The sequence below is a fragment of the Ranitomeya imitator genome, chromosome 10 (genome assembly GCF_032444005.1).
Source record: "Ranitomeya imitator isolate aRanImi1 chromosome 10, aRanImi1.pri, whole genome shotgun sequence".
Taxonomy (NCBI): Eukaryota; Metazoa; Chordata; class Amphibia; order Anura; family Dendrobatidae; genus Ranitomeya; species Ranitomeya imitator.
The window spans coordinates 43,272,783-43,288,005 of NC_091291.1; the positions used below are offsets into that span (position 1 = coordinate 43,272,783).

At 42.2% G+C, this 15,223-nt stretch overlaps 1 protein-coding gene across 2 annotated transcripts in view; it reads left to right on the forward strand.

Annotated features, from left to right (window-relative positions):
- The window catches only part of LOC138651723 (BAR/IMD domain-containing adapter protein 2-like), a 95,172-nt gene that overhangs the window by 57,300 nt on the left and 22,649 nt on the right, over positions 1–15,223 (forward strand). For both annotated transcript variants that reach the window (XM_069742145.1, XM_069742146.1), the window contains 2 exons: positions 13,011–13,163; positions 14,112–14,321. In XM_069742145.1, the coding sequence (XP_069598246.1) occupies positions 13,011–13,163; positions 14,112–14,321 (363 nt within the window). The remainder of the gene's footprint in view (positions 1–13,010; positions 13,164–14,111; positions 14,322–15,223) is intronic.

Genomic DNA, 15,223 nt, shown 5'->3' on the forward strand with positions numbered 1-15,223 from the left:
CTCTACGTAGACAACTTCCACACCAGCGTCCCACTCTTCATGTCCCTCTCCGCGAGTACTGCGTGCAGAGACCGGGGAAGACTCCCTATGTCGCAAACTAGGCAACTGCAGAACCCAATGTAGCTGGTGGCCAAGTATAAGGACAGGAGGGATGTCCTAAACCTGACCACAGTATACTGAAATGGCACCTCCCGTAAATTGGTAGCTTTCAAAATAAGGTCACTTGTGGGGTGTTTCTGCTGATTTGGCCCTGCAAATGTGACGTCTACAATCGATTTCACCCAAATTTAATTTATTTTCTTAGAAGATTGCAAATATTCCTATATATTGCGATACTGGACTATATACTGCAGGAGATCAAACAATTGTAGGTTTGTGCCCCCCAGTGGAAATAAAGTGTAAAACAAAAATTCATTAAAATGTTTTTTTTTTTTTAAATTAATGAAAGTTTGAATCACCCTTTTTTTTCCCCAAAAATATTCATCTCTTTTCAATTAAAAAATGAAGACATAAAAAAATATGGACATACAGTTTTGGTATTGATGCATCTGTAAAAGTCCGATGTATGAAAATATACAATAAATTAACCCCGTGGTAAACTGCATGAAGAACAAAAAATCGAAGTGTCATAAATGTCGTTTTTCGGTTCCCTTCGGTTACGGCTCATCGAAGAAGGTGAGAAAAAAGTGCAAAAATTAAAAATGGCCTGGTTATGAAGGGGTTAATGTCGTTCATTAAAGAAGCACTACCATTAAAATTTTAGTTGGCAATACATGTGCAAATATATATGTGTAACTAAGTGGTAATATACTCACTGATCGCTGACTTCCACAGTTTCCAGCGCCGATTCGGTCTTCTTCCGAGTCACATGACTTCTATTCCGACTCCCCGGATCACAATGGGGTCTATGTTGGAGCCAGAAATTGCTCTTAGGACTCACTCGGACATTGGATTTTCCCATATGGGTGATGATTTTGATCAGACTCTGATTAGAGTCATCCGTTTATCTCGTACATGGAAAGAAAAAGAAAAGTTTCTCCACCTTATACTTCTACCAGTCCATGAAAAGCAGACAGCACTCTGATGTCATCCGAGTGCAATATGATTTTTTAAAGGACCCATACTTTTTTTTTTTTTCAGGGACCCTCAGATCAGAATCGGACACGTCTCAGATTTTTCGCAAACCACTTTGTATGAGGGAAAAATTGTACATTTGCACAGCCCCATAGAATATCATAGGTACAAGTGCATCTATGAACACTACAGAGAGCACTTGTACGAGAAAATCGGTGGTGTGCACGAGCCCTTACAGTGTAAGCCTATGGAGCGTCAGCGTCCCACTCACACATAGACCCCAGTGTGATCTGGTGAGTCCCAATAGAAGTCATGTGACTCCGAAGAAGACCGGAGTGGCGCTGGAAAATGCAGAAGATGCCTATCCATGAGGATATTATCGCACTTACACACTCATTTACACAGGTAGAGCCAATAAAAAAATTAAATGGAGTGGTTGTTTATGACAACCCCCATTATCTGGAATCTGTCAGCAGGTTTTTGCTATGTAATCTGAGAGCCCCATGATATAGTGGAAAACAGCCTGATTTCAATGATGTGTCACTTACTGGGCTTTGTGTTGCTGTTTCAATAAAATCAGTGTTTTAACAGCAGGAGATTATCACTACAGGACTAGATGTCTCATGCCTCCTAGTCCAACCACACCCCCACCACTGATTGGTTGCTTTCTGTGTTTTAAACTTTTACATCTTCTTCATTAGGACAAACCACGGTCGCAGTTTGTCCTGATGAATAGGTTGCAAAATTTTGAAACGCGTTGACGAATAAACTGCTTACATCTGGGTTCTACATCTCTTCCTTCTCCTTCACCGGCAGCGCAGATTAACCCATTTGTTTCCAGGTTTTATCACTATACAATATAACCTGAAAGCATCCAATCAGTGGAGTGGGCGGGGTTATACAGGGCTCAGCATTCCGAGCTCTGCTAGATCTGCAGCAGCGAAAACTGTGATTTTATCACAACTGTTGCACCCAGTAAACTAAGTGATACATCACTGGAATCAGGATCTCTGCTGTCAGAATACATAGCAAAAACCTGCTGACAGATTCCCTTTAACATTTTGGTAAGTTTTGCTAATAGTAATACATAGATCGTTATTTTCTGGGGATCTTCAGACTGTTATACAGCCGGTTTATGGAAGCCATGTTCCGTATAACTGTTGACAGAGTAGTTGGAAATACTCAACAATATACATGTGTCTATAAACTGCTGCTCTGGATGTGAAAAGGAGTCGGACTTTATGTCTAACACATGTCCCATAAAACAGCCAAATCCCATTAGTAATACAAGGGCTTTGTCATTCATTGAAATCTTGTGCCGGATCCAGGCAATGGCGCATACCAGCGATTAACCCTTTAGGGCCATGAATGGGGATGTGAGCATTTATGTAGCGGAGCCGTCTAGTGGAACGGTGGCTTATGAGCGAGAGCAAATAAATATAAACAGCCGACAAACAAAGACGGCGAGAGAGGTTTATTCTCCGAACTCAGACTGTGCTCCCTCTGATGAATCAGTATGCGTGGCGGACCGACAATGAAAAGGGAAGAGTCACAGCGGCCACGCAGCATACAAAGTGCACGGCCATAGGCAGGAGGGGACGTTTAATGTCTGTGTGTCGCCATGATGGTATTAAAACCGATGCCGGAGAATCACTGAGCACCAGCGGGAAACAGAAAACTATTAGGCAATGTGCACACGCTGAGGACATGGATGCAGAAATTTAGGTATCATTTCTGCATCTCTTGGCAGGAAAAACACAGCTGCAAAAACACGAGTTTTTGATGTGTTTTTGCCTCCTTTTTGGTGCGTTTTTGCCTGCTCTTTTGACTGAATTGAGTAAAGTCAATGGTGAAAAACGCAGGTAAAAACGCACAGAGAATTGACACGTTGCAGATTATTTTCTGCACCAAATCTGCAAGTCACAAATCTACATCGTGTGCACGACACTTCAGGTTTCTCATTCACTTTACTGGCAGCAAACCTGCATGGCAAGTACGCACCAAATCTGTGTGGCAAGTACGCACCAAATCTGTGTGGCAAGTATGCACCAAATCTGTGTGGCAAGTACGCACCAAATCTGTGTGGCAAGTACGCACCAAATCTGTGTGGCAAGTACGCACCAAATCTGTGTGGCAAGTACGCACCAAATCTGTGTGGCAAGTACGCACCAAATCTGTGTGGCAAGTACGCACCAAATCTGTGTGGCAAGTACGCACCAAATCTGTGTGGCAAGTACGCACCAAATCTGTGTGGCAAGTACGCACCAAATCTGTGTGGCAAGTACGCACCAAATCTGTGTGGCAAGTACGCACCAAATCTGTGTGGCAAGTACGCACCAAATCTGTGTGGCAAGTACGCACCAAATCTGTGTGGCAAGTACGCACCAAATCTGTGTGGCAAGTACGCACCAAATCTGTGTGACAAGTACGCACCAAATCTGTGTGGCAAGTACGCACCTAATCTGTGTGGCAAGTACGCACCAAATCTGTGTGGCAAGTACGCACCAAATCTGTGTGGCAAGTACGCACCAAATCTGTGTGGCAAGTACGCACCAAATCTGTGTGGCAAGTACGCACCAAATCTGTGTGGCAAGTACGCACCAAATCTGTGTGGCAAGTACGCACCAAATCTGTGTGGCAAGTACGCACCAAATCTGTGTGGCAAGTACGCACCAAATCTGTGTGGCAAGTACGCACCAAATCTGTGTGGCAAGTACGCACCAAATCTGTGTGGCAAGTACGCACCAAATCTGTGTGGCAAGTACGCACCAAATCTGTGTGGCAAGTACGCACCAAATCTGTGTGACAAGTACGCACCAAATCTGTGTGGCAAGTACGCACCAAATCTGTGTGGCAAGTACGCACCTAATCTGTGTGGCAAGTACGCACCTAATCTGTGTGGCAAGTACGCACCAAATCTGTGTGGCAAGTACGCACCTAATCTGTGTGGCAAGTACGCACCTAATCTGTGTGGCAAGTACGCACCAAATCTGTGTGGCAAGTACGCACCTAATCTGTGTGGCAAGTACGCACCAAATCTGTGTGGCAAGTACGCACCAAATCTGTGTGGCAAGTACGCACCAAATCTGTGTGGCAAGTACGCACCAAATCTGTGTGGCAAGTACGCACCAAATCTGTGTGGCAAGTACGCACCTAATCTGTGTGGCAAGTACGCACCAAATCTGTGTGGCAAGTACGCACCAAATCTGTGTGGCAAGTACGCACCAAATCTGTGTGGCAAGTACGCACCAAATCTGTGTGGCAAGTACGCACCAAATCTGTGTGGCAAGTACGCACCAAATCTGTGTGGCAAGTACGCACAAAATCTGTGTGGCAAGTACGCACCAAATCTGTGTGGCAAGTACGCACCAAATCTGTGTGGCAAGTACGCACCAAATCTGTGTGGCAAGTACGCACCAAATCTGTGTGGTAAGTACGCACCAAATCTGTGTGGCAAGTACTCACCTAATCTGTGTGGCAAGTACGCACCAAATCTGTGTGGCAAGTACACACCTAATCTGTGTGGCAAGTACGCACCAAATCTGTGTGGCAAGTACGCACCAAATCTGTGTGGCAAATACGCACCAAATCAGTGTGGCAAGTACGCACCTAATCTGTGTGGCAAGTAAGCGCCAAATCTGTGTGGCAAGTACGCACCAAATCTGTGTGGCAAGTACGCACATGAAGTAATTATCCCCCTCTTCTCCTCCTTGGTCAGGCCTCATCTGGAATGCTGTGTCCAGTTCTGGGCACCACATTTTTAAAAAGACATTGAAAAACTGGAGCAAGTTCAGAGAAGAGCAACCAGGATGGTGAGCGGACTGCTAAGTATGTCCTACGGGCAACAGTTAGAGCATTTAGGAATGTTTAGCTCGCAAAAGAGAATACTGAAAGGAGACTTAATTGATAAGGGCTGTCACAGTGTACAGGGATCATCATTATTGTCATTTACACATGGAAATATGAGAAGGAATGCAATGAAACTGAATGGGAGATGATACAGATTAGATATTAGAAAAATCATTTTTACAGTGAGTGGAACAGGCGGTCACGAGAGGTGATGAGTTCTCCATCAGTGGAAGTCTTCAAACAGAGGCTGGACAGAGATCTGTCTGAGATGGTTGAGTGAATCCTGCATTGAGCAGGGGATGGGACACGATGATGATGGAGGTCTCTTCCAACTCTAACATTCTAGGATTCTGTGATTCTATGATTCCTATTATTCTCTTGTGGCCTTCTGGTGACCAGATACAGGCTTTAAAGGAGAAGCTGTAATACATTGTTATTTGTAGGATTATCCCAGTAGGTCAGAAGGTTAGTCCTACGAGAATGCTGTATTCCCCACCAAAGCTTATGTGTATAACTCTCTACAGACTTGCACAACATACTGTACTATCTGCGGACTCTGTATTCTGTTAGTCTATGTATGTATTTTATCATACACTATTATTCTTGTTTTATGATTATTGCAGTCCTGTGTACTGTTTATTCTCAGGAAATGTGCATATAGAATGGAGAACAATGGGGTTTTGCTTTCCCAAATTCCTTTTAAAAAGGAACAAGAGCAATGACATCACATCAGCGCAGGAAATGGTGAAGTGCAGGAACCTGGCAGTTACTCCATCCTACAGGACAGTAACAATGTGAACTGAATATACACAGCTTCCTCTTTCCTTCCCCAAAATAGTATTGTTGTCATAGTCTATGCTTCCTATAAAGTTTTCTTAAGCGGAAATATATATCTATGCTGAGCATATGAGGAGGAGAATAGTACAGCAGCAAAATGGAAAGTCTGAATGGCCAAGGCTGAAACGTGATCAACCATGTTTGTCACCGAGCAGTTGGCACACTGTTTTTTGGGGGGAAATATACTGAACATATGGTATAAAACTTAAAAAGTTTCTCACATAAACCATCATACATTCCAATAGATTACAGATCCATGTTATGTGTGGAGTGGTATCCATAGGGTTAACCCTAACCCTAACCCTAAGGACTCAAAATGATTTCCCCTGGATTTACTATCGGATACCACATTACCGAGGAGTCCTACTCTGGAAAGTAAATGAAAGGCCATATGATAGCACCATATGAGGGCAGATAATGCGATTATGTCTATTTGATAGGAAAATTTGGCAACTCAATGTATAGCCTAATTTGAGATATGAATTAGGTTCAAAAGTAAAATTTTCCGAACTTAAAGAGGTTGTTCACTACTTTTATCATTGATGACCTAGCTTTAAGATTTATGTATTGCTTGTACTATTACAAAAAAATTGCACTTTTTTCATATCACAATCATTATTAATAATAATAATAATAATAATAATAATCTTTCAATATTGACATTGGCCACTGGGGCTATTTTTGACTCATTCTTCCTGTCCTTCCAGGAGGAGTTTTTATCAGTTTCTTTATCATCAGAGCCAGGATTTCTATAACTGATAACCCCGCTATACACAGCTGATAACACATTCAGAATAGACAATGTAAAAGTGGACAAGGCTCCTCTTCCCGTGGGGTCAGGGTCTGACCATCGAGGTTAATGTACATGTGTTGTTTCTTGTAACAACAGGAAGTTAGAGACTAAAAAAGCTCCAAAGGTCAGTGGGGAAAGTGGGAGATTTATTTTTTTATTTTTGGGGGGGAAATGAAAAAAAAAAATACAAAAATACATTCAACACAAAAACCTGAATGAACCCAAAGGTCATTTTCTTATTATATCTTTCCTTTAGGAAAGAGTCCGATGACTATAAAACTCGGACGAGGAACGAAACGCAATGCTCGGACTGACCGTTGGCTCTCCCGACCAGAGAGGGACAGTTGCATAGAAAGACATGCTGTCACACTCGGGTTGGGAGGGCTCGTCCGAGCAATACAACCATCTCTTCCCTTAAGCATGCAGTAGAAGGTTATCACCAGGTTTTCTACAGACCCTAAATTAAATGTTGCTACGCATTCTTCCCCATTTGATGCCGCATTTTTTTTTACTACCGTTCTTGAAAGTGTCAGTCTTCATTGTATTTTTGGGATTGTAGATGACAAGAATTCTTGGGATGAACAGTTGTAGATATCTTTCTTGGAAAAGAGAATACGATCTGGTTGACATCTGTAGAGATTGTAGTATCTGGAACAGATCTTCAGAAATAAAGGGTGGTAAAGACTGTAACATGGAGGTGGAAGTTTTCTGTGAACTTTAGCTGGTTTGGATGTGTAGAATAAATCTGTAATTGTATCTATCATGTATATATAATTATCACTTGGAGCTCTGCGACCTGACAACATAGCCGCCATGTGAGATCATCTGTAGTAGACAGAAGTGAAGGGGGATGTTGCAGCTATGGTTTCCATCAGCTTATGTTGATTTGTCTTGTCGTCATGCATGCTCTTATTGAGTCCAGTTCCTATGGAATCACTGACAGCTTTAACGATCCATTTAGTGATACGCATTCTGGGCTCGGGCATTGCATGTTTATCATCAACATTTTGGATGCGGAACTGTGCAGCTGAACACTGACCTCCGGGTCACCCCTCGTACAGGATCCTGTGCACTGTGATGTGTTGTGATCTGAATACATATTCAAGTCTAATCTGCTTCTGGGAAGGGTGTTGTGACTATCACTATGGCCACCAGTAGAGGTCCCCGTAAAAGTTCTCACCCAAGTTTCCTGGACTCTTGCATTAGTTATTAGTGATTCATTCCTAACACTTGAGGTTACAGTACAAGTAAGATTCACGATTTTAGAAAAGCTTCATGACAACTTGATTGGTTTATGGTGGACATCAGGGGTGGAAAAGTATTGGTGCAACCTGTGTAGCCACACGGGGGCCAAAGAGGTAAGGGGGTCATTTCCAGAGCATCATGATGAGCTTTTGGATTGTTCTTTCACAGGGGTTCTTTTCTGTCTGTGTCCGCTGCCGGTGAACATACCAGGTAGAAGAGACAATAAGAGGATCTACCATCTTGGACCTAATTCTTACCAACAGTGGGGAAATAGTTGAGGAAGTAAAGGTGGCAGGGAATTTAGGAAGCAGCGATCATGCTATCCTTGAGGAGGAAGACCAGCGACGACTCAGACTTTAAGGTTGGACTACAGAAAGGCAGATTTTAATGGACTCGGAAAGAGGGTAGGAAAGGTCCAATGGCTGGATGTTCTAAAGCACAGAAATGTCCAAGAAGGATGGGACATAGATTTTGCTAAATGAAATTTTCACAGCACAATCGGTAACAATCCTGAAAAGAAGGAAGAATTGGAAGCATTTAAAGAGACCAGTGTGGATGACCACAGATTTTAAACACTTGTTAAAAAGAAAAAGTAAAAAAAAGAAGTGTATATTAAATGGAAAGAAGGGGGCTTATCGAAAGAAGAATATAATGCTGTTTAATTTAAATGAATTTAAATCTCCTGGTCGGGATGAATTATATCCTAGGGTAGAACCACTAGCCAGAAACGTAAAAAAATCCTGGAGAACAGAGAAGTCCCAGAAGATTGGAGAAAGGCAAATGTTGTCCCTATCTTCAAAAAAGATGGAGCCAGGAAATTACTGCCTATCCTTTTGTCTTCTGCAAGATAAGCAACCATCAGAAATGTCTGGAAGTGGCTCTTTCACGGAGATCCCAGGAGCTCTTGTCAGACCCATATTGACGAGTACAACCGAAAGTCTAATGCGCATGGAGCCTCGGATTCTAACCCAACAAATGATGTCATGGAAGATAAGGATCCACAACATCCAATTGAGGACGGCGTCTCTCTTATGGAGAACTGGGTGAAATTGCTACCAGATGACCAACCGGTTGAACAATCTAAAGTCTATGGGGGTCTCGAGAATCTCAAAAGGTTTAGTCAGCTGATAACATCATCATCCTCTGTGTCAATTATTTCTTCTTATAAGAAAGGGATTTTATAAGCCATGACCGAAATATTGACTAAAACGAAGAGAATTCAAAGATACTATTTATCCTTGGCCCAGGTCTCAGCTGGAATGCATGAAGAAATGGAGGATAATTGAACCTAGTGGTATCGTCAACACATATTATCCGGCTCAGGCCTTTGATTTTGTGTGTGCCTAGTTCTTTTTGCCTCACTCTTCATTCATTTTTCATTAGCATGTCAGCTGTGTAAGGGGGCTGTAGGGAGGAACAACATTTGGCTCCAGTGATTTAGAAAGGCCTGGCCATTATCTCTGCCTCCCCTTTGTAAACAGAGTCGTCATGGGAACCATTACTTTTGGATCATGGCTTGCCTACTTGAGGCCGGGTTTTGTAGAAGAGCGGTCTGAGGGGGAAGTGAACTGGGGAGGGAAGATGAGACTGGTGCTGGAGGCAGAGAAGAGCAAGGGGGCAATGAATAGTTACTGTTTCTTAAAAAGAATGTAAGGATGCCCCCACCTCTACCCCAGCTTAATGATTTGGTGCCATCCTGTTTATTGAATCACAGATCAGGAGGCCACAGACCTCATTGTAACCCTTTCTCTGTCAAATTGTCCCTCATGCTGGGGAATGCTGTATTCGATCCTGCTCCAGTCTACTGGAGGCCTTAAAGACATCTTCTGACTCAGCAAGGCCTCTTATCATCTTCTGAAATATTTCGTAAAGTTCAAAATGGCTGTGACAAATTGTGATGAGGGCTACCAGATAGCAGCCCACCAGATGCTTAAGTATTAGCTTAGTCAGGGGTTCTGGTTAATAAGCCATTGTCAAGAATGTTATCACTATGGAAGCTAAACAATCTGTGGTTTGTCTCCCATGCTGACACTTTGACATCCTTATCAGTGACTGGCGAATTTTGTTTTTGGAGATAAATGATGTAAAGCCTAAAATTCCATCAACGACACTGTTCACCATTTGAAATTAAGAAAACTATTCCTTTCCTTTTTTTTATGCTTTTTTATCTACTTTTTATCCGCGTCTAGCATCTATGGAATGTACAATATACAGGTCCTTCTCAAAAAATTAGCATATAGTGTTAAATTTCATTATTTACCATAATGTAATGATTACAATTAAACTTTCATATATTATAGATTCATTATCCACCAACTGAAATTTGTCAGGTCTTTTATTGTTTTAATACTGATGATTTTGGCATACAACTCCTGATAACCCAAAAAACCTGTCTCAATAAATTAGCATATCAAGAAAAGGTTCTCTAAACGACCTATTACCCTAATCTTCTGAATCAACTAATTAACTCTAAACACATGCAAAAGATACCTGAGGCTTTTATAAACTCCCTGCCTGGTTCATTACTCAAAACCCCCATCATGGGTAAGACTAGCGACCTGACAGATGTCAAGAAGGCCATCATTGACACCCTCAAGCAAGAGGGTAAGACCCAGAAAGAAATTTCTCAACAAATAGGCTGTTCCCAGAGTGCTGTATCAAGGCACCTCAATGGTAAGTCTGTTGGAAGGAAACAATGTGGCAGAAAACGCTGTACAACGAGAAGAGGAGACCGGACCCTGAGGAAGATTGTGGAGAAGGACCGATTCCAGACCTTGGGGAACCTGAGGAAGCAGTGGACTGAGTCTGGTGTGGAAACATCCAGAGCCACCGTGCACAGGCGTGTACAGGAAATGGGCTACAGGTGCCGCATTCCCCAGGTAAAGCCACTTTTGAGCTACAGAGAAGCAGCACTGGACTGTTGCTAAGTGGTCCCAAGTACTTTTTTCTGATGAAAGCAAATTTTGCATGTCATTTGGAAATCAAGGTGCCAGAGTCTGGAGGAAGACTGGGGAGAAGGAAATGCCAAAATGCCTGAAGTCCAGTGTCAAGTACCCACAGTCAGTGATGGTGTGGGGTGCCATGTCAGCTGCTGGTGTTGGTCCACTGTGTTTCATCAAGGGCAGGGTCAATGCAGCTAGCTATCAGGAGATTTTGGAGCACTTCATGCTTCCATCGGCTGAAATGCTTTATGGAGATGAAGATTTCATTTTTCAGCACGACCTGGCACCTGCTCACAGTGCCAAAACCACTGGTAAATGGTTTACTGACCATGGTATTACTGTGCTCAATTGGCCTGCCAACTCTCCTGACCTGAACCCCATAGAGAATCTGTGGGATATTGTGAAGAGAAAGTTGAGAGACGCAAGACCCAACACTCTGGATGAGCTTAAGGCCGCTATTGAAGCATCCTGGGCCTCCATAACATCTCAGCAGTGTCACAGGCTGATTGCCTCCATGCCACGCCGCATTGAAGCAGTCATTTCTGCCAAAGGATTCCCGACCAAGTATTGAGTGCATAACTGAACATTATTATTTGATGGTTTTTTTGTTTGTTATTAAAAAACACTTTTATTTGATTGGATGGGTGAAATATGCTAATTTATTGAGACAGGTTTTTTGGGTTATCAGGAGTTGTATGCCAAAATCATCAGTATTAAAACAATAAAAGACCTGACAAATTTCAGTTGGTGGATAATGAATCTATAATATATGAAAGTTTAATTGTAATCATTACATTATGGTAAATAATGAAATTTAACACTATATGCTAATTTTTTGAGAAGGACCTGTATATGGTATTAAATGGGGTACTAGAATTAATATTTCAGATAATTATTTTGAGCTACTTGTTCCTAAATTTAAAAATCTGTATAAATTGAATGACCCTTGTGTTGATCACTTAAAAAAAAAAAATCTTAAGGGCACCTTAGTTCATCCATTTTACACGGTGTTTTGGTTTCAAGTATTTTTTTATGTGTTTTTTTTTATTTTGTTACATTTTGTAGTTGCTTTTTTTCTAGCATTTTAAACATTCTGTGTGAAAATATTGTTACAATGTTGACAGTAACATCTAGTTGTGGTGCTTCTTATCTAAAAAATGCCATGAAAAATTGCAGCAAAACTGTGTGATTTCAGCAATGAAGAAGCTCTCCTCCCATCTAAGTTTTTATCCTTTTAATGTATCATAATATAATCATGCTCGGCTGCAAAGTGCTGTATAATACGATGATTATGATGATTACATCATATTTTACAGCACTGTGCTGCCGAGAATGATTATTGATGTTTTTCTTTTACATGCAAGGATATAGGGGCCACCTTCAAGTGCTAAGACTCTGTAAAGGGGCGAAATTGAATTTTAGGATTGCTGCTTCCAATAGGTGGCCCTAGAGTTCCAGTCCTCCAAAAGGCTTTTTTCCTATGGGTGCATCGCATGGCCTATCTCCTCATGCCAACTTGGTGCTCTCCAAAAGGAGAAACTTTATCTCTTAGACCGACCAAAACTGAAGACGAGGTATTTAGTTAACATTTTGAACAAAATGTATGAAGTCACTGCCATGTCATGGGAAACTTCTTCGTGGATCCTTAACTTGTGAGGCTCAGCCCCATATGGTGATCACAATGACAACGCACCAATAGGGGGACCGACCTAGATGCCCCGCAACCCACACAGCAGGGAAAAGCCCCCACGGCTCCAGTTGATGCCACTCCACACCACAGCAACAGCAAACTAACAGGAGACTACAATAGGGGGTCCACCTATTTTGCACTCAGCTTTTTAACTAAGAACACGTGGAAGGTGAGGTTTTTTAATTTATTCACTTGATTTTTCTGTGTGGCGGCCATTGTTGCTGTGGTGCTGCGCTTTTGGAGTCACATGTTCTAAAGCCATGGGGGCTTTGCAGATGAGCGCTGGTGGGGCGCCTAAGTCTCTTGGGCATGGTGTCGCGGGGGCAGTGATTGTTGCACCTTCAAGGGTACGTCTTCCACTAAAAGGTTCGCCGTGATGAGCAGTCAGTTTCATACTGTCTGATTTTTGGATGTGCATTCCAAGTCTTTTTTGCTACAATTATACCTTTATAAATTGTGTGCCGAGACCAAAGCAAAAGTTCTTTGTTCGCCATAAGCGGGTTGTGCTATGGACATTACTCCGAATGGTTTACTGCATAATAAACTGATCATATAAATACTTTGCATAAATGTTTTGCAGTACGTGGAGATCATGAGCACCAAACAGTGTGAGCTGGACAAGTTTGTGGCAGAAGGTTATAAAGCGGCCCTCACTGAAGAACGGAGAAGATACTCTTTCCTGGTGGACCGTCAATGTGCTGTATCTAAGCACTTCAGTAGCTACCACAGCAAGGTACAGAACCAGTGCATGAAAAAGATATCTGCTCTCACCAATGTAGCAAAAACAAATATCAAACCAGTCAAGGCCAGGATCACTGCCTTACTTTTCAGTGTTTACCTTCAAAATGTGACATTGAAGGATGTCTCCGATATATATGCAACTTTATACAGAAAAACCTTCATAATTCCTTATGCCATGTTTTCTTCTATGCATACAGACTACTTTTCTCATTATTAACTCTTACTGTCCAAGTGTATGTCAAAAGGACAACCTTTACACATACATTTAACTTAAAGGAATTGTCCACTTTCAGACAATGTTCATCCCTTGCTGTAGTTTGGTAAAAAAAATATCGAACTCCACTGTACTCACTTTTCCTGAGGGTCTTCCATAGCTGCCAGTATCTGGCATTGGCAGCCACCCCAATGGGGAATGATACCACTGTTTGAAGCCTTTTCTTGATAGAGTTGCTTCTTAATTAATTGGATACGTATTGGCTTTTTCATGGTAGGGAGGTTGGTGATACGGGGCCCTGTTTATGAGGTAGTTGTGGGACCCTATCGCAGATTTATAGAATATCCTATAGACATGTCATAAACGTCTGAGCAAAAAATCTCTGAGGATAAATAGTGAAATCTTTCTGTAAAATTAACACTTTGTGAAGACCACCTTCTTATCCAGGCCAACTCCTAGAAAACCATTCAGAGTAGTGTATGGACTCAATAGAAAGTCTATGAGCTCGAACACTGTCCATGCAGGAGAGTTTGCATAGGTCTTAAGCTTTTTCAAAAGTTGGGTATTTTGTAAGTTTAGTAGGTGGGATGAGTCCAGTTGGTTGGTGTAAGGAGGTAGTAGGAGGCCTACACAGAAGAAGTCTTGGAGATACTTAACTTGTTATTTTCCTTCCATTGAATAATGCTGACTCTTGGGATTTTTCTCATTTTCATGATATTTTAAAAGGTGAAGGAGTTGTTAAGTGCCAAGCTCCCATCCTGGCAGCAGTCATGTACTCAACCCACTAAACTTCCTGAACGTGCCCTGATGCTTGTGAAACAAACAGCTAATGCTTCTACTGAGCCGGTCATCTCAGATCCAGTGCCAAGCACAAAACCCCTGGATGTTCCTCCTGAACTCGCACCCCTTCTCGGGGGAGGACTGTCCATGAATCATGTAAGTGTCTTCCAAATTGCATTCTGCATAGCTGTGGATTATCTGACCTCTGGAAGACCTTGAAATCTAATTAATAGACGTAAAGGCAAATGCTATTCAAATAAATGTGGTCTTATTAATAGGAAGGAGGCACGTAGCTCTACGCCAGATACTTATGCTCTCAGGACAAGTGGATGCTGTCAGGGCTTTTATTATATTGTTTGTATTTTGGGGGGCAGCGAATTAGTGGTGGTTTGAATTAGGGGAAACTGTTTTCCTGTAGTGGAAGAAAACCAAATATTCCACTCCATCCGGGCCTGTTCAGGGTGTGGGTTAGGTCTGAGATGTCACTTTAAATAAGTTTATTGAGGGCTCATCCAGTAGACCATATATTATGATTACTGTCTTTCATTTTGATAGATAGCGCTCGTCCGGAAGTTATGAAATGAGGCTGTGCATACAACCAATTTTTTTCCTCTGACTGAGTGGTCTGAAGAAAAAAATCGAAGCATGCACAATTTGCCTCCTATTATCGGATCTCACTCATGTCCATGGGTCCGTGAAAAACATTGAACCGCACTCAGATGACATCTGATTTTCACGAACAGACTGAATGAAGAAGTTGGAGAATTTCTTTTTCTCTTCTCCACATCCAAGAAAATCGGACCCCACTCTGATCAAACTCTGCCAATTGGACCAGTTTTCTCGGATGAGAGAAAATCGGTCTTGTGACCCTAGCCTTAGACTAAGCATCCAGTCCGAGGCACAGGCAGTGTCAAAGCCTGTAGGAGCCTTCATCACCATGAGGAATGGTTTGGGCACTGCTATGTTTGAGGTCTCCGGCTAGAGGCTCAGAGCCTGTATTAGTGAGGGACATTGTAATGTATAGTTAGAGGCTGGGTTTATATTTGCCCTGTTGATGC